The following is a 21962-nucleotide window of genomic DNA, read 5'->3' on the forward strand; positions in this document are numbered from 1 at the left end:
CAAAAAGTCAATTCTATTTATAAATTGTAAAAGAAGAAGAAAAACACAAAATACATAATTAAAAAAAAAATTTTAATTACATAATATGAAATTAAAAATTAATTATTTTCTCTTTTTCGAAGCAACACAATATTACAAAAACCAAAAAAAATTTTGTAATATTAAATTTATAATTAAACAAAGAAAAAAAGAGAAAACAAAAAGAATAAACAAGTTTTTAACTTTACAGTAACAAACAAAAAAATATTTTAAGAAATAAAAAAAATTAAAAAAAAAAAAACTTCAAAAAAAAAATTAATAATGGTTGTACCTAGTTGTTAAGTGTTGATGTCTTTTAATACAATAAAAACCAAAAAAAACAAAAAAAATTACAAGAAAATTATTGATAAAATTTGAAAAAAAAAAAATGAAAAACAAAAAAATAACCCCCCACATTTTGTGTACACGTGAAATGGAGATGAAAAAATCAAAAAAAAAAATATAAGAGAAATTAAATATTAAAAAAAAAAAAACAAAACTTTTTTACACTAAAAACGCTCTTTACTAAAAAAATAAAATAAAATTATAGAATTAAATACAAATAAAAAGAAATAAGAAAAAAACATTAAGAAAAAAAAAACAACCAGAAGCCAATAATATTTGTATATTTTATCTATACACACACTCACACACATATAAACAAAAAACACATACAATTTAAAAAATAAAAACAAAAAAAAAATATATTTGTAATTTATAATTATAAGGATTATAAAATATTTTTTAGTTTTAAATATTAAATTAATTTTTAAAAACATATAAAAATAATTAATAAATTATTATTATTAAAAAAAAAAAGAGAAAAAAAAACACACAAAAAACAAGTAAAAAATACATTAATGATAATTTTCTAATAGTATATAGTATAATTATAAAAAGAAAACAAAAAAATATACCAAAAAAAAAAAAAAAAACTAATTGCGATAAAAAAAAATAATGATTTTTTTTTTTTATATCAAAAATATTTTTTTCTTAATTGTTTTTATTGTGTTTTTTTTCTTTTTCAAATTATTTATTTAGTTTTTAATTTAAAAAATTTTATATTACTGTTATACTTTTAATTGTTTTATTAATTTTGTTCTTTTTTTTCAATTATTTTGTAATATATAATTATTATATACTTTTAGTAAAATAAATAAAATTTATTAATTAATTATTATTTATTTTTATTTCAATTTCCCTTATTCCTTTAATTCAAATTTGATCAAATTTTCCAGAAATACCATACATGCATAAAAGACGTCATATATATAAAATAGAAGAGAAAAAAAATAAAAATATGGCAATACTTTTTTCTTATTTTTTTTTTAATTTCAAATTAAATAACAAGTTGTTTTTTAATGTTATACAATAAATTATAACTGGAAATTATTATTAAATAAAATATTACTTTTTAAATAGAAATAAATATTATATAATTATACATAGAAAACAAAATATTTTCTGAAAATAGCAACTAAAATGTGCCACTTCTGTTATACTCAACTCAATTATGTACTATATACATATATCGATGGTGATGTCTAATAATATGATAAGTAACAAATTTTTTAAAATGTCTTTGTGTGGTTTAAATAACCACTTTGCAAAATCCATGACAACGCGACTGCAAAAATTAATGGGTAATGATTTCGTGACTCCAAGAAAAACTTATGCAAGTACTACACACATTAATTACGAAATAAAATTATAATAGTTTAATTCAAATTCATTTTGAATAATACAATGCATAACATACTAATAATACATTTACATTTCATATTTAGATTTTAAGTCTTAACGGCTTTTATGTTATTCATGCTTCTTAACCAACTTATATATTCTTCCTTCTATCAAATTAATCAAACTCAAAACATATTAAGTTTTAATTTTTCCGTATCCCTGTGTTAGGGGAAACAGGGTTCCCTATTTAAAAATCGCTGTTATAGACTTGAGCGTCGTCCGTATATTAATTAAGTAACTTTTCACGATCTTTTGAGCAAAAATTGAAATTTTATTAAAAAAAATAATTAAATTAGAAAAAAACAAAGAGTAAAAATTAAATATTATGGCGCTATTCGAATAAACTAGCTTATTTTCGCAAATTTGCAAAAATTCAAAACGCTCTACTGTGAAATTTTAAATTTTCTACTTAGCACATCTTTTCGCTTCACCGTCGATATTCTGTTACCTATTTCCATACTTATATATATGCAACAATTTGTAATATCCATTTTATACAATATTTATTGTATACAATTTATTGTACAATATATACTTCTCTCAATAAAGAGAGAAATTGCATATGAAAAAGTGTATATACAATAAATCAATAAAAATGGATTTTTTTCAAAATAATCACAACCAACTATAGGTAATGGCGTCCGTCACAGAACTGTTTGTAGCAGAATTTTTTAACCCTTATATCTCCTATCATATCTTTATTAATATTTTTTTAATGCAAATTTTCCTTATTTCTTTATCTTTTAAATTGAACTAATTCATTAAATATTCAAAAAGTATATAATTTCGGAATAAAAAGAAATTAAAGTAGTTCTACTTACTTCTAATATTTGTCTTCTAGAGTAGCCTTTTTTCCAAGAAAGATCTTAAATTAATGCCATACCATTAACATTAGTGTAAACATTTTTGTATATATACCTACGGAATTAGTGTTCACACAAATACTTACGATAATATTAATTATTTTAATTATATTTATTCACCACACATTGAATTATTTAAAAATTTTACTATTGTTTCTTTTCTATATAATTTATTAATTTAAACAAGTTTTTTTCTTCTTTTCAAATTCTCATTCTTTATATTAATTAATTTAAATAAAAATAATAATAATATTTAAGAAAAATCAGTAATGTTTTTCTTTTAAAATTTAAATTTTTATCATTATTATTGAAAATTAAATTTTAAAAATGAAAAAAAAAAAAGTGAAAAATCTAAAAATTTGAAATTGCCTAAAAAAAAATTCTTGTTCTTTATTCTCTAAGAAGGAAAAATAAAAAAAAAATAAAACTGAAAATAAAAGACAAAAAAAAAATTTAATGAAAATATATATATATATATATTATATTGTTGATTAAAAAAGTTTATTTTGGAAAACAGAAAACAAGAAGAAGAAAACATAATACATATATGCATATATACATATTGCTGTATATATATATATATATACACATATATACATATATGTGCATATACATATATAAATATACTAAAAATATATATGTGGCATTATCATGTATACATATATACTTTCATACATGTACATATAAAATATATATAATATTTATAATAAAAATGATAAATTATTCTATGTTAAAAAAAAACCCTTGAATTTTATTTTTAATAAAAGAAAGAACCCATTCAACTGAAATCGTACAAAATATTTTAACTATTATTCAAACTGGAAGTTTATGTCATCATATTCAAATAAATGCACTTCAACGTTTGTGTATCATTCACAATATTACATAGCCTTACTCATCATTCATACTATCAGAGTCATCTGTTGAGAATTTTACGATTTACCAATATTATTTAATTCCATAAAAGAATTTGGAAATGTTCTCGGATCCACATCTTAAATTTTATAAACAAGAACAGATTATTATAAAAAAAAAACTCCGATAGTTGTCGCTTTATTAAAGAGATTTTCAACTTAACTTGTTATATAAACGAAAGTCCTTACGATACAGAACCGAAATATTTTATATAGAACGCCGGTATATAGAACGACAAAAATATAGAAAAAAAGCTCTTTTAAATCTTTTTAAATCAACTTTCTATAAGAAGAGTTTTATTGAGGTACGTTTTATATGAAAAAAAGCTCAGAAAATGTAAAGTTACCATAAAAAAAATTTGGTTTATCTAAAATAAAAATTAAAATGACTTCTACGAAAAAGCTTACCATGTATAACTATGTAAACAAAATGGAAATTAAATCATAACAGATGTTTGGGATTTTCATAATATTCACAATAGCATTTTGAAAAATTTTTAAAAGTAAATAATTTTTAAATAAATAAAATTAAAGCAAATTAGAATTGGTAGTTTTTTTTTACAGCTTTCCGTAATTTAAAAAGGTCCATGTAATATTTTTAATGGTAGATTGTCATAACTCTATTAATAATTCATCTCTTTTCTATGTAATTAAACTAAATTTTAGAATAATTTTTAAATTTTATTAATAATTCGTTGACATTCAGATTTTGTTCAGATGGTATTCTCTGACAGAATGTTAAGTTTAGACACTCTATCAATTATTATTGAATTACTTGAAATTATAATATAAAATTATTCCAAAAATTTATACAACAATAATAAAATAAATTATTGCAAATGGAAATTGATAATAAAGGAAATTGGTAGTAAAAGTGACTGTGAATTTTTAAAAAATCCCAATCTGTCAAGAATTATGTTTTTTATACATTTTACAAACATCTGTCAAAAAAATTTCCCAAAATTCTTAATCATATGTCTAAAAATTAATGGGAAATTATGTATATACAAAAAAAAAACAGTAGAAAAAAAGTAAAGGCAAAAAAAAAAACAAGAAAATAAGTAGAAAAAATATCCTCTTTTTTTTCTATATAAAAACGAAATACAATCAACACAAAAGGACTTTCATTTTTCATCTATAGAATTTACCAACTTACATTTTTACCACTACCAAATTCAATTCAACCCCCGAATGTAATCAATTGAGTACGGAGAATATTTTAGAAATTAAAAAGAAAATTAAATCCTTTAAAAAAATATTCTCATACAAAATATAATTAAATAAAAATATTTAAATTTAAAAAGTTTCTGTGATTATTGAAGTGAAAAAGAAATACAAAAAAAAATCTCATATTTTTTTTTTATTTAATTTAATTTTTCTTTTTAATATATAAAGTGAAATCCATACTCAAAATTCAAACATATATATTATACATATATATATACATATATAGTATACTTACTATATACATATATGTAATATAATTATTATATATTCTCTTATATATTTTTTCTATATAAAATTAAAAATAAATTTTTCTATGTTTAATATTTTGTATGTGCAAATTGTGAAATAAAAAAGAATAAAAAAAAATTAGGGAAAAAGGGAAGAAAGAAAAAATATTCAGAAACTTTATAATTTTCGTTTATACGAAAAAAAAATAAATAAAAAAAACAATAAAAGAACAAATAATCAAAATATAAGAGAAATAATAAAAGAGTTCCTGATTTTTTTTTAAATAATTAATAAATTCTTACCAAAATATAAAATAAGAAACAATAACAACATAGTAATCATATAATTTTGTTTTTTGTAAAAAAAAAAGGAAGAAATTCCAAATTTTTAAAAGTTTTGTAAATTTTTTTCCTTTGACAAGTTTAAAAATTCACGGCCACAAGATTAATTACTCCAAGTATCATAATGCCATGTCGCTATCGGCGATAGCGAAGGTAAGTATTTCTATAGCTTGTAATATTATTTTTATATATTCACAGTGAGTAATATTTAGTATAAAGATTCCATAAATTATATTAGAAAATAATTATTATAAATTCAAGAATTTAATATAATATTCCCCTTTTTATTTTATTATTAATAAATATAATGTATACGCAAGTATGCCAGAAATTCAATAATATTTTTAAAATTTTACTAATAACTCTGCTATATAACATTATTGTATATATTATTTTATATTCTTATTGCATTATAAATAAAAAAAAAAACAGCATTATTATTATTCTAAGAGCCTAACCTTACCCAATAAATTAATGGTTGTTCATATAACAAAATTACAAATATATGTAGGTATATATAGGTGCACTTAAATCATTTTAAATTATATAATTCAGAAATAAATGTATGTACATAAAATTAAATCTTAATAATATTTATTTTATCTTAAATAATTTAACATACAATTACTATATTAAATCATATAATATGTATGTATATACCGTGTAAAATACATATTTGAGATTTAAGTGTTCTATTTTATTTATTTTTAATTTCCAATAACACAAAGTGCATTATCCTCAAATTCATTGTATACTTCATAATATCAGAATAATTATATAATATCAGACATTATTCAATTGTATAAAATTTTAAAATCAATGTGATGCAATATAAAAAATACACAAGTATTGGAAAATATTCAACAATTGATAACTTTTTTACACACTATTTAAAGTGCATTTATTGTATAGTATAACGCATTATATATTGAGAACATTAGTACATATAACACTTTAAAATCGGCCCATATACCTACATTATACACATCTATTGTAAATATATAAGTAGTACAAATAAAAAATGCATTATCATCGGCTCCTTTTATAATATTAAAAAAAAATTGGGTTTAAAAAATTTTCTTTATTTCTGTACCTACATATATACAGGGTGATTTAGCAACAAGTTAAGAATCATGTACCATCGAGTAGACGATCGAAAATGAGTTAAATTTTTGTTCGAAACATAGTGTCAAATTGAAACCTTTTTTGAGGTACAGTGATTTTAAGAAAATTTGGCGAAAATTTTAACATATCAAAGTTTTTTTACTTATAACTTTCGTTCCAAAAAAGATAGAAGTTTCAAATAAATAGTTTTTGAAAGGTCTGTTAGAGGGCTTAAAATAAAGAAGAGCACATTATTTGGTTTTACTTTTTTTATTTTTTTTCGTAAACACAAGCATTCGAACTTTAGCATAATCCTAATTTTCTTCATTTTATGTATAACAATGTATATAAAATTTCTCGAAACTCTCAAAATGCTATATAAAGGAATTTATGCACTTTCTTAATTTAAGTTTATTAATTTACTGTTTATTTTTCTTAATTTTTAATGTCGAATATTATGAATATATATGAAAATTACTTGTACAATACTTATATTAAGTATAAATAATTAAAAAAAATTAAATATAATTTTTAAAGTGACTTAACCGGGGTTTGAACCCGACACCCTTCGGTTAAAGGATCGGTGCCATAATCACTGTCATTTTTCTCAGGTCTAATCAATAGTCAGGGATTTTTCTAAAAACAAACTGAATTTTAAGATTTTTATTGAAATACGTAAATGGTTGAGGAAAATTGAGATGATTCTTAAAGTCTTTGCAGCTCGGAAATGGTTACGACGTAAAACTATATGTTCCGAACAAATTTCAAACTCATTTTTCACCGCCTACCCGATTCTATATGGCTCCTAACTTATTACTGAATCACCCTGTATATACCTTTATATATAGCAAAGAAAAAGGAGCTAAAAAAAAGAATTTCACACAATTTTTTTTTTTGTTTTTTGGTTGAATTAACTTGAATTAATAACTCTGCATGGAAACATGGCACATATTCATATATGTATATTTATTTTTGCAATTCCTTGTTATTTTTTTTCCATTATTTTATTTCCTTCATAAAATAAAAAAGCGAAAAAAAAAACAAATGTTTTAAAAATCAAAAACTTCATTTTAAAAATATCCTCATTTTTTTTTTCCTATATATACGTACGACGTACCTCAATATAATATTTAAATATGTGTGTAAGAGGAACAGAAAAGAACGAAAAAAGAAAAACAAAGAAAACAAATAGAAAAGAAAAAAAAATTAAATAGAAAAAACGCTTAAAATCTCAAATGTGTCAGACTGTATACGATTTTTTATAGAGTCATTTTTATAGAAAACTATACACACATAATTTATATACAATTTATTTTTGCTTATATAATAATTTGTATATTATATGAATATAATATGTAGATGTAAATATGCCATTTCTACTATACATATGTATAGTGTGTCATAATAAATTTTATATAGATTTTGTATATTATACGAATATGTACATGACATATTAATAATATTTATAAGTAGGTACGTATTCAAATAAGAAAAATATACGTAGAAATAATAGTACATTTATATATATATATATATGTGTGTAATATACAAATGTACATATATATACGTAATATCCCCATATATAGGTACATAAGGATTTTAAAGAAAAGATAAAAGCTAACAGAAAAACATACAAAAAAAAGGAATTTAAATACAAAGAAAACAACAAAAGTAAATATGAAAAGAAAAAAATTTTTTTATATATTGTGACATGACCTGCCACTACATACTGTTAATGCTATTAAAGAACTAACAAGAAACAGAAAAAAAAAGGATATTTTTTTTTAGTTTAACATGGTATTTATTTACACTCCACTAATACTTATGCAATTCTACTGTTCTTACTCTCGTTTTTTTTTTTCTACTTTTTTATTTCTTTTGCTTTTTGTTTTTTTTTTATTGTTGTATTTCTTTAAAATTATTGAAATATTACGTACGATATGTGAGCCATGTTATAGTTTTATTTTTATATTTTAATTTTCTTTGTTTTTTGGTTTTTGTTTTATCCTATTGTAATTTACTCCTTTGAAAAAAAATTAAAAAAAATAAGAAAAATAATATGCGTAATGTTGAAATGGTAACAAAAAAAAAAAGAAGAAAAAAAAGAAAGAGGGTTGCAAAAAAAAATGCGAACTTTAAAAAATTATGAAAATTATTTTTGTTTGTTTTTTTTTTTTTTTTTAATTTTATTGCAATAATAATATAGAAGAATAACGTTACGCTTACGCACAATAGTCTGCAAGAAAACAACAACTTATTTTTTTTTGTATACGCACATATTCAGTTTCATTTTTGTCATTATGCGTACATATTTTTTATTTACCAGCTGAAACCGTTCCATATTATCCTTTGTTATAATATTAATATATTACATATATATATATATGTATACTGTCTACGCATATGTGCGCTAATAAATATAAAATTAAATATATATACATTTCCCTTTACGTTGAAATTCAAATAAACCTTAAAAAGTCAACATTATTTTATTTGACCGCATTTATTTTTTTTCATTTTCTTTTTTGTAACGATCTTAACGACTATTAACGCTAGAATTAAAATGATATCAAATTTACTATATATATATATATATATATAAATGCATATTATATAAATATGTTTGTATAGGTATATAAATTGGCGTTGGTAACAGCCAACAATTGTTTGTATACCTATATAAAATTTTTGTTGTTTGGAATACCTACCACAACACACAGTTCAAGACACTTATTATGTAATATAAGCTTAACTTCAAGGTTTTTGAAATGAAATTTTTTTTTTTTTTGTTTTTAAATACGGGTTAAAATTTTCCATATTAGAAATCCTTTTCTAAGTCTTTATGACTCAATATTTTAATTCTTATTTGAGTAGTGTACTTAAAAAATACTGTATATATGTATAAGAGAACAATAATTATTTGTTTTTTTTTTTTAAATTTCTACAATTATTTTTTACATTAAGCAAATTTTAAATAGAATTCCTTAGAAATGAAAGGAAAATTTATTTTAATAGATTAAAAACAAATGACTGTTCGTTCAAATATAAAAAATTTTTAAATATATTGCTTATCCGAATTCTATATAGAAATATGGTAATCAGGAGGGGACCTTTTGTTAAAAGTAAATTTCCTTTAGTTTTTCAAATAAATAATGCTTTGAATGAAATAAAAATGGAAGCACACAATTTATTAAATACGTACATATTATTTCCTATTGATATTAAAATAAAATATACTTGATCATGGTTAAAACAAAACAGTTCGGGCTAATATTTATATTTGCATAATTATATGAATTACACAATTTTCTTATCATCATATAATATTACATAAATTTAGGAGAAATGACATTGTAATGATATTCGAAAAATGTTTATATTAATTTAAAACTTAAGGGTATATTTTTGGGTAAGAGAACGGTGCAAAAATGCACCTTTTGTAAATTTTTAGAGTTTAAAACACGAAATTCGCAGGGATGGATTAAATTAGATTAGATGGGATTATATATGGGATAACAATACACCGCCACCCAAGAGATGGATCAATTGTGAATTTCTTTCTACCTTATTCTTCTAACAAATTTGAGCTTCTTGTGGGGATCGACTAATCGTAGCTTTCTTGCTAAGAGGACGCAACTATCAAGAGACCAAGACTCACACACGCCAAGAAGGTGCATCACAATCTCCTCCATTTCCGTACAGCACCTTCCCTACAGCAGCAACCTCCTGATGTGAGTCCTTAGTCATCAGTGCGGGCAGTAAACATAATTAAATATTTTTGTGTGAAATATAAAACACTTATAAGCCTTTAAAATGTTAGACACATTCGTTATTTGATGTTGCAGCACAATCAAAAAAAAAAACCAAAAATCAACAAATATACTATAAATAAGAGGCTTTTTCAAATTATTCCAGCTTTATTTAGAGAAATTTAAGTCTTATTTGAAATGTACCATAATAAGGGTTACATAAAATTGTTAATATGTGCAGTAATATAATGGAAAATTGTATATGTTTAAACATTTTTAATTTTATATACGTATATACATACACACAAAATCTATGTATTGGTACAGCAAAATCCTATGTTTGTCATTATAGTTTTTAGCCGTTATTATAATATATACAGCTTTCGGATTAGAACATTATTAACATTCTTAACTACTGAATTCAGCAATAATTCTTAAGCTTAATTATTCTTAAATAGAATTAATAGTTTTGTGATTTAATGAAGCACAACAATACCAATTCAAAATTTTTACATAAATTTTTATTTATCTATAATGCATGCATTATTGTAGAAGGTATTACATATTGTTTTTGTATATTTGAAATTGGTGAAGTGTGTTGAAAAATTACGCAATCCGTTTCTTAGGATAAGGAGAAAGGTGTCTTTCACTACTTGTTTACTAATCGTGTCAATATTATAAAACTAGGCGATTATATTATTGTATTAAAACGCAGACGCCTAAAAGTATGCACAGTTATGAGTTATCTCGCATATTGAATATAAATTTTAAGCTAATAAAATATATTATTGACTCTTAACTTTTTTTGTTGAAAAAAAAATTTCTTTTATTCGATTTTTTTTTATGTAGGTACATACATATGCACACTTCGTGTGTAACATCGAAAAATGTGTTTAATTTCGTGTAAATAAAATTTTTTATCTCAAAAAATTAAAATTAAAAATTTTTATTTCTTTCCCCATTTTTCGTAATTTGTAAAAATTACGTTCAAATTCGCTACTCATTTATAAAATTCAAAGAAAAATACAAAAATTTCTAAAAATTATGCTTACCTAAAGCAACTTCTGAAAGTACTCGATTACTCTTAATTATTCTCATTCTTCTTTAAATATTTTTCAATTTTATTAATTAAATAAGTTGAGGATTTAAATAATAAATTAAAAAAGAAATACAATGGGTTGAGTTTATTATATAATTAACGTTTCAGAAAAATTAATTCCCACACTTCTATAAGCACTCTTTAAAATTTTTTTCATTTGTAATAAATTACGAAAAAAAATTCTACTTTACGAGATTAAAAATTTTTTAGAATTTTAAATCGAATGAAATATTTTGGTAACCTAGTTTTATTCGAATTACCTAATGCAGTTTTTCAAATTTGGCAAAAGAGTTGAAAAAATTTTCAGCATCTTGACACATAGGAAAATCATTTGAAGGGAGACCCACAAATTTTCTGATTGCCTTATTTTACCACTGTATTATTACCATATCACTTGCATTATAATTAATTCAATCACTTTCATTCATAATAATATTAATGAATACAGTTTTGTAAAATTTTTCCAAAACATAAAAACCCGAAAATTAAAATTTTTCAGTAAGACAATTTGTAAGTTTTCAAAACGAATCTTGAGTACTTTTTTCATTTAGTTGTTTTAGAAAGTTTTCAAGTCGTTGTTCAGCCTTATAAAAATTTAATAGTTATTAATTAATTTCCATTATTAATTAAAATTGGCCAAAAATAGAATTATCGGATTTTAAGAAAACTTCTGCAGTATTACATAATTTTAATTGACCAATGATTTAACCTATGATACTGTTTGATTTTGAAATTAATTTAAGATTTTATTACGTTATTATAATTACAATACAAATTAAAAATTATAAATATTAATAAACGTTTATTATATTATTTCATTAACTACTTCACATTTTTAATATGTCTAAGATTAAATTTTATTTTTAATTTGGATACTTTTCATAATATGCACTTAGTTTTGGATATAATTTTTCCCGTTATCAAATATTTTCGTATTAATTTGAGTTTGAGTTGAATTTATATTGCTGCTCTAATATCGTAATAAAATATTACGATATTAATGTAAATTTTTATGTATACACATACCTCATTTTCATATGCACATAATAATTATTATACATAATTTTTCTTGCAGTATACCTACATATATCATTTTTATTATACAATTTATTTTATTAAAATCACTTACAAAGTGTATTGAACTCAAACGAAAATTCTTTAAATTATCCTTGAACAAATTTTTTATTTATTCTTCAAGGAATATGTACGCAACCTACAAATATTAATTAATCAGTTAAGAGGTTGCAACTCTCTTCAATACTACATATTTTCTCTATTATTCCCTATCTATTCTCTTATATATATAAATTATCAAATTATGTATATCATTGTTAATGTTACAAAATTTAATATTATATTTAAAGAGAGAGAAAATATAGGGATGATTTTTTTTCTAGAGAATATTAAAACTATTTTCAACTTATAAAATATTTTTCATTTTTCTTTTTTTTTTTTTTGAATTTAAAAAATATTCATGTAGGTAATCTGACGGACATTACTCTCATAATGAATTATATAAATGTACGTATATATTTATTATGTTTACATATATTTTTAGAGTATGAAATTTTCCACCAATTTAACATACGAATATTAAATTTAATGTACATCTACTATAGATATATAATGTTGTTACAAAACTATAAATATATAATGAGCACATATACAATTAATATATGTATATTTACATATACATTGTATATTGAGAAATTAAATTATATAAAATTAATATAATCGAACGGCCTTGAGAGAAAATCCTAAAAATTTCCAAATGCAATTTTTAAACAAACCTTATAATAGAAAACTAAATCATCCAAAATATATAAGCAAATAAAAAAGATCTTTATATTATGTACATATATATTTCAATATGCATATGTATTGAGTATGTATAAGTAAGTGTATTTATCAGATGTTTAAAAATGAAATTGAAAGTTTAATAATTTTTTCTTTAGTTTTTTTTTAATTCCTTTCACTTTCGAAATATTCACACACATATACATTAATACATTTATTTATTTCTAAGTTATATATACGAATAAATAATATATATTATATAATACATATAAGCATAATAAGAAATTTTTGTTGATATAAGGAATTTATTATAAAATACTCGCTTAATTTGTTTTGTTACACACATTATTTTTAATAATTATTGTATAAGAATAATTTTAACAAAAAAAATTAAAGATCTTCAAAATTGTTTTTTAATTAAAAAAAATCAAATAATTTATATTTTTTTAGTAGTATAGAGTATAACAATTTCAAAATTATATAAGGGTATTTATTGTATAAAAATAAATTAAAAATATAAAGGAAAACTTTATATTTTCTCATATAATTGTTAAGCTTTTCATTCCAATTCTCATTTCTATACTCAATTACAAAATAAGTAATAAAATAAATTATATAAACATGTATATATAGAGCTACACATATTTATATATAAATATATATAAAATATATAAAAATTTCTCTTTTCTCTTCGTATTTGTTAATATTATTTCAAGGATACAAAAAAAAATAATAAAGGAAATCAACATAAAACAACAACTACAGCAACAAAAAAAAATTAATATAAGTACCTATACCAACTTTGGGATATATTATGCTATATATATATATATATGTGTACATAAGAGAGAACAATTTTATAGAAAAGAAAAACACAAAAGTAAAAACCGTAGGACCCTACCCAACCCAAAAATTATTATTTCTTTATATTAAATTCATCTCTTACTTTGAATTCTTTTCCCTCTTTTCTTTTGTTTTGCGTTTATTCGTCCTTTTTTTTTTGCCTTTTTCTTTTATATACCTTTTTTTTATTCATATTTATTCTTGTTAACTTATTTTAGTTTTCTTTACAATCCTCTCAATTACATGTATAAGTAATTTTCTTTTTTTATTATTTTTTTTTTGTATTTTTCCTTTTTTATTTTATTTTTTTTTTGCAAAATATACTTACATACCATTATACTTGTCCAAAATATTGATATATATATGTATATTATATAAGAATTTTAATAATATCCGTACATAAATATGTTTATGTATATATACTTAAAAGATAACAGAAATAATATTAAGCATGTTATATGCCTACGCGATCTCACACAATTCCAAGAATATAAGGTTGTTGTCCTTTTGAAAATATAAAATAAAATAAACTTTATTTTACTTCCTCATACTTAATTTTGTACGCATGTTGGGTTCAATGACCGAAATCTGGGTACCCGAAAAAAAAAAACAAAATCACAAATATGAAAACATAAAACATAAAATATACACATATAAATATATATTATATAAATACATATATTTATTATATAAAAAAAAAGGAAATTTCTTTCGAATTTTTGTATATTTTAGGTACTTTATTTATATTTTTTTTTGTGTTTTTTTTTTTTAATTTTTTTTACTATATATTATATAATTATAAATATATAAGGATAAATTTTTATAAATAAATTAAATTTTATATGTGCATATATCTTATTGATATATATATATATATATATATATATATATGCTGATATATATACATATATATATTGATATATATATACATATCTTTGTATGTATAGAAATCATTTTTCATATATTGATATACAAAGTAAATGAAGGTCCTTGAAATTTAGTTTATATTTATAATATTAAGGATGTTTTTTTTTTAATATAACTTTGTTTTTGTTTGCATTATATTTATAAAAATTATCATATGTATTATATAAAACATATCTATATATATATATGTATATATATACTTAAATTACCTATACATATTTAGAAAAATAATGTTGATATATAATTACCAAACTTTGTTTATATAATATAATAAAAATAGGCAGGCATTTTTGTTATATATATATATATATGTAATTATATATTTATATGTACATAATATATTTTGTATATTAATGTGAAAAATATAATTATTGATAGAATAAGAGAATTTTAGAATTTTTATTTCTCTTTTTTGATTCGTTAGAATTTTAATTTCTAAGCATATTTTGTTTTTTCTTTCCTTTTTTTTTATTTTACTCTAAAAATATAATAAAATATCTTATATTTAAATACCTACATAAACTAATTTATTACTATGTACATATATACATACATACATAATGATACTATATATATATACATCTACACAAATATAATTTAAAATGATTTTATATAAAAAATTTTATTTATTTTATTAAATATTTATCTGGATTTTTTCTCACAACACACAAAAAGCAAAAAAAAAAACAAATACATAATCAAAAAAAAAAATAAATATGAGAATATAAAAAAAAAGAATGATAGTATGAGCAAGGTTAACGATCCTTAAGGACATGAACTTTTTACAGCTGAATAACTTATTTAAAAACTGTTTTCCTATACTTTTCGCTGTCATTCTTCGTTTTCTCTTTTTGATTATTTTGTTTTTCTTACATTTCACTTTTAATATTATTATTATTGTTATTATTTACTTCTCTATTTAAAGATTTATACATAACTATATTATTATGTATTCCACATAAAAATGTATATCATTATTTATTATCAACAAATACATTAACAAAATAGTATACTGTTTTAAGTAGGTACTATATTCAAAATAATGAAAAGAATAAATTAATATTTTGTAGGTATTTTGTAATATTTTAATAAGAAAGATATAGATTTTATATAGCTATGTATATTTAAATATGACGTGAAAAGATAATAGAAAATTTAAGATATTTAAATAATATTCTCAATAATAATCTTTGTAAGGATAGCACATTTCCTGCTGGAGTAGCTTCTAGATATTTTTTTATTGATTTAAGTCTAAATAATGAAAATTATTGTATAATAGCAATACTCTAGCTTCTATATGATTTTGCATACATTTAGGTGCTATCTTTTATTTTCGAAAAGTTCTTACTCGAATTTAGTTGTTAGAGCTCGAATTTAGTTATTGACATTCTGCAAATTTAAAAAAAAAACAATTGAGGAGTAAGCAAGAAAAATAAAATAAAAAAAGAGTTAAAATTTGAACTACTTCTGAATTATTGCATACTCGTAGAAAGAAAATTAAAATGAAAATTGAAGAAAAACCAGTTTTTTTATTACAGTTTGAAGGATCACTTGGATACACTGATGTTTTTTTTTTTATTATAGAATTAAGAATTTCTGACCTTTTGTAAGAATTTACAAATTACTTTTGCTTTGGATATGATAGTTTACAAAAAAAATAAAAAGCTTGCTCTTTTACGACTTTGAAACTTGAAACTTTTTCTTATTGACCAAAGTTGGAAAAGTGAATATAAAAAACTTTATATTACTTATCAATAATTATATAAAATATTTATATAAAAATTCTTATATAATTATTGATAAGTAATACCTTCATTATAAGTGATCTATCGGCGCACAAAGTTTCATCTTGTATCGTTAACGTTGAATTTTTGTAAACAGACAGACAGACAGACAGAATGAAATAATAATAATAAGCACTATTCAATAATAATATTGAGCAAACTTTTTTTAAAATGTGTCAAAAAGAGTAAAATAATAAAAATTTTTTTTGTTTTGTTGATTATTTACAGAATACAATACAAACAGAAACATTAAATAAAATAAATACTTTAATATACGTACATACATATACGTATCGCTTTTATACATATACATTTATGTATTTAATTCTTATTTATTTAATTACAACATTAATTACTCATACTAAATTAATTCAAAATGTATATAGATAGTCAAGTAGAGAGATGTCATGTCAAATTTTAATAAAAAAATATATAAAAAGGAAAAATTAAAAAATGAATATTATTATAAATTTACAAATACATGTGGAGACTCACAATTCATACAATATTATTGTGTTATATAATGCGAATAAAATAATTAAAAAGAATTTATTAACATAATAATATTTCCTCATTTTCTAATATCCTTTTTTCATTTTTTATATTTTTTCTTTTTCATTTGTTTCTTTTTTTTTATATTGTGCTTAAAGGCTTAATAACAAATTATGTAAATAATTATATGTATTTATATACATATGTTATGCGCTGTCTATATATATAATAATATTACATATATATTTATTTGTATTGTATGTACATGTATACATACATATATTGATTTTGAGGTCATCGATCTCCATTTTTATTATTTTTTTTTCAGAAAAAATTTAATTTTACCTGAAATTTTTATTTTTATTATTATGATTTAGTGATTTAGGACAATGAACTTTCTTCTCATATATATGAATGTATCAAACATATACGTACATATATATTAAATCCACCTGTGATACGAATTTTAATAACAAGAATATTATAACATGTTTTTTTTTCATACATACATGTATATGTAAACATAACATATTATTATGTATGTATACATATAAAATAATAATTTATAAATTTTTCTTTTAAGAAATGTACCCAATTTTCTTGGTTTTTTCTTGCTCGGTTCTCATTGTTTTATTTTTTACAATATTTGAACATTGAGAATTTCACAGGAATTTTTTCCTCTTTGATTGTAAATTCATTTTATCCCCCAATAAAATTTAGATAATAATATTGAAATTGTAAAAAAGAAATTTTGAAGAAATCTTGAGATGAGTTTGAAAATTTGTAATGAAACGAGGAAAAATATTTTTTTTTAATATATAAATAATGAAACTCAACAGGTTCGTATAATTATGAAAACTATTTTATAAGATTTTGCAATTTAATAAATTTTATACCATTTCTCATATGCCCTACCTAAAAAATCTTAAAAATAAATAAAAATACAAAATTTACTGTTCATATTAAATAAAATTAGGACAAAAGAATAAATTCGATGTAAATGTAAAAATTTAAATTTAACAGAATTTGTGTTTTTTACATATTTTTGCAGGTATAAATATTAGAAACATTCTATTAAAACAATTTCTCTTATTACCATAAAATTTTGCATAAATTTAGGAGAAATTTTTCATAATGATAATTTATTAATAAAAAATTACCTAATAGAAAAACCATAACGAATGAAACTGACTGAAAATCAATTTTGTCTAGTTATAAGCATGTACATGGGAAAATGTTACCGTTACTGTAATATTCAAGCTTTACTTTGAGGGGTAATAAGACGCCAGAAAGAGAGGTGCAAAGAAGTTTCAAATAAAATATAGTTATTAAATTGATCCAAAATGAAATCTCTTATTGTATATTAAATTATTTAATAAATTAGCAACAAAAAAAAAAAGATCACAATGAATATCAAGGGGTGGTTCATTTAGTAAAATTTTATTTTCTATACTATTAGACTAGAAATATAAATTACTCCTCATTTTCATGATAATGATTTATTAATTATTTTGCAAACATAATGAAATCGAAAATAATGAAAGGAAACAAGGAAACTACCTAAATCTGACTTGTTCAACAAGTAGATTACACCTAGATTAGTTCGTAATTGGCCCCTGAAAAAGTTTAAAGATTTTAAATTTTTCAATGTTTTCCACTCCAGTATTTTGTTAAATTATAACTAAAATCATACAGTAAATTGCTTAATTTATAAATTTCTATAACATTTAAATGATCTCGGACCGTGTATGGAATTATGGGTATGGAATTATTTGCGCATTCTTAAATGTGACTTTCTTGTTGTTTATAAAATGATAAATAAAATATAGTCAAAGCTTTTTTAATATATACAAAGCTATGTTTCAATTTTAATACAAATTATAATAAACTTAATTAGAAAACAATAAAACTGTAAGGTATATTTCGCTTTTCTATATGTTATACACAAGCTGGAATTTACTATTTTAAAGCTCTCTCAATCTCTTTACGAATCTTTTATTAAATTATCAGCATTGAATATAGAGTTATATATTTTATTTGCACAATAATAATCACTATTTGTAATAAATATGTTGAGCTTTTAATTTTTTTTTAAATACTAAATTGCATATAATTTATACATGTACATAAAATTTTCAATAAGTTGCACTTAGAAGTATAAATTGAAAATAATGCTTTTCTCAGTTGAATTTAAAATTTCATATCAAAAACACCTGAACTCTCAGAGCTTCATCAATATAAAGCTTATCATCATATAATTATATACCTTTAAGTAGTATTATATAGATTCTATAGAATAGTAAAACTCTTCATATATGCGTAAAACTAGAGTATACAAGCTAATATCAAAATTTATATTCATAAGTACATATAAACAAAATTTATATAATAAATTCTAAAAAACAAGTTCTAAAGCAAAAATTTAAGAGAATGTTATCTTAATTTGAATAAAAAATAAATACAATAATAAAAACATTAAAATTTTCATTTGGAGGCAAAAATAAAAAATACCGATAAAAAAAAACAAAATCAGACAGGTCTAGATTATTTTATATAAATAGCAAAAAAAAAAAACTTGTATCTTCAGAATGAATTTAAATTTCTTAAAAAATATCAGTCGATTTAAATCTTTTACTCTGTTAGCAACACAAAATTTAAATAAAAGTAAAAATTTTAAAATCATGAATTCTTCTTCTACTTCTTTCATTTCAACAACAAATTCATCAACAATTACAAATGATAAGCCGGTGCTCTATTCATATTGGAGGAGCTCCTGCTCGTGGCGTGTTCGTATAGCACTAAATTTGAAAGAAATACCATATGACATTAAACCAATCAGTTTAATTAAATCTGGTGGAGAACAACACTGTAATGAATACCGTGAAGTTAATCCAATGGAGCAAGTTCCAGCGTTACAAATTGGTATATTGAAATTTAAATATTTTCTTAATAACATTCTAAAATTTCATTAACACTGAAATACAAACAAAAAAAAAATAATTTAAATACAATTTTAAGATGGTCACACATTGATTGAATCACTAGCAATAATGCATTATTTGGAGGAGACTCGTCCACAGCGTCCATTACTACCTCAAGATGTCCATAAACGTGCCAAAGTACGGGAATTATGTGAAATAATTTGTTCTGGTATACAACCATTACAAAATTTAATAGTATTAATACATGTTGGTGAAGAAAAGAAAAAAGAATGGGCACAACATTGGATAACAAGAGGATTTCGAGCAATTGAAAAAGTTTTATCAACATCAGCTGGTAAATTTTGTGTTGGTGATGAAATAACTATGGCTGATTGCTGTTTGGTACCACAAGTTTTTAATGCTAGAAGGTATATATATATATATTATTTATAAATAAACAAATCAATATATAATAATAAAATATAAAAACAATCAATTCATAACAATTAAATATACATAGTTGCAATTGATTATTTTTAATAAAAATAACTATTATATTTTAGATTCCATGTTGATCTTCGTCCTTATCCAATTATATTGCGTATAGATCGTGAATTAGAAGGGCATCCAGCATTTCGTGCAGCTCATCCATCAAATCAACCAGATTGTCCACCAGAAGCTGCCAAATGAACCCAAGCAAATAATTCCTCAACATCACAGAGAAAAAGCAAAAAACAGAAATTGAATTTATAAAAAAAAAAAAACAAAACATAAAAAGACAAACTCAATTGTGTTAAGATTTCATATTATTATATTAAATATAAATATATATATACATACATATAAATATATATATATACAAAACAGTATATATCATTATAACCTATAAAAAAAAACCCTTTATATTTACAAAAAAAAATAAAATTTTCAAAACTGAGATAAAAATTTTTAAAAATTATTAAATTTAATATAATTAAATTCAAAACGGAATGAAGTAAAACTGTAATACAAAATAAAATATTTGTTTATTTGCATTTATTTTGTATTTTTTTTGTTTTTGTTTTTGGAAAATGCCAGCGTCTAACGCAACTTTATACATATAAATATTTTTTTTTATTTTAATATACTTTAATAAATAACTATTTTCTTTTTTATTATTTCTAATCAATATAAAATAATTATTTTTTCTACTATTCATTCTTTATTTTCAAAATTATAGTATTTAAGATTGATAAAACAGAGAGTAACGTGAAAATGTTCTTAAAAAGAATTAAAAACAAAATATATAATTTGACTTAATAGTTGTATGTATTTTTTAAAAAAATCAAATTTTAAATTTAAAAATTTAAACAAAAATTTAATATTTAATGAAAATAAGAAAAAAATAAAAAATTTGTTCGTTTTGGAATGTGATCAAAATTTAAATTGTATAATAATAAGGAGATATTAAAAAAAAATGGAAATATAAATACAAATTTCATTTATATTTTCAAAATTTATATTAAAAAAAAAATCCAAAATAATTTATGGAACATACAAAAAATGATAAATACTCTTAATTTTGTACTAGATTGTAAGTAAAAAAAAAAAAACATTATATAAGAACTTAAAAATTATTTTCATAAAATTAAATTAAAAATTTTTCAAATGGCATCTAAGAAAAACTCAAAATAACCAAAAACAAAAAATAAATCCGAATAGCTACATACATAATTATATCCAATAAAGAGTATCCGAATCATGCAAAACAATCATATGAAATGCCCCTCCTTTAAATTAAATTATAACACCTAATTTTTCATCCAAATCAAATTGACCATATGCATTGATGTAAAAATGTCTTACTATTTTTGTTTTCGTCCTATGTAGATTTTTTGCAATAGTTTATAAATTAAAGCAATATAAATTTAGA

The 21962-nt window shown here is 21.0% G+C and overlaps 1 protein-coding gene across 2 annotated transcripts; it reads left to right on the forward strand.

The window, feature by feature from the left end:
• The first annotated feature begins 5313 nt into the window (after nucleotides 1-5313).
• On the forward strand, nucleotides 5314-20831 carry LOC129611649 (probable maleylacetoacetate isomerase 2). Of its 2 annotated transcripts, XM_055524876.1 has the most exons (4): nucleotides 5314-5487; nucleotides 19874-20051; nucleotides 20148-20478; nucleotides 20614-20831. In XM_055524876.1, exons 1-4 carry the CDS (start codon nucleotides 5464-5466, stop codon nucleotides 20738-20740), a joined length of 660 nt encoding a protein of 219 aa, XP_055380851.1. In that variant the 5' UTR covers nucleotides 5314-5463; the 3' UTR covers nucleotides 20741-20831. The 2 variants fall into 2 exon arrangements, with proteins under 2 accessions (XP_055380851.1, XP_055380850.1); XM_055524875.1 differs by lacking the exon at nucleotides 5314-5487 and having other exon boundaries at nucleotides 19684-20051.
• The last annotated feature ends 1131 nt before the right edge of the window (nucleotides 20832-21962 follow it).

This window comes from Condylostylus longicornis, unplaced genomic scaffold (genome assembly GCF_029603195.1).
Source record: "Condylostylus longicornis isolate FDR11 unplaced genomic scaffold, ASM2960319v2 ptg000055l, whole genome shotgun sequence".
NCBI lineage: Eukaryota > Metazoa > Arthropoda > Insecta > Diptera > Dolichopodidae > Condylostylus > Condylostylus longicornis.

Excerpts from the sequence above, each read along its gene's own strand:
- LOC129611649 (XM_055524875.1), top strand. The coding sequence starts at position 19,718 with ATGAATTTAAATTTCTTAAAAAATATCAGTCGATTTAAATCTTTTACT. Across the intron at positions 20,052-20,147 it reads AGTTCCAGCGTTACAAATTG|ATGGTCACACATTGATTGAA; the intron begins GTATATTGAAAT and ends TACAATTTTAAG. Across the intron at positions 20,479-20,613 it reads CAAGTTTTTAATGCTAGAAG|ATTCCATGTTGATCTTCGTC; the intron begins GTATATATATAT and ends ATTATATTTTAG.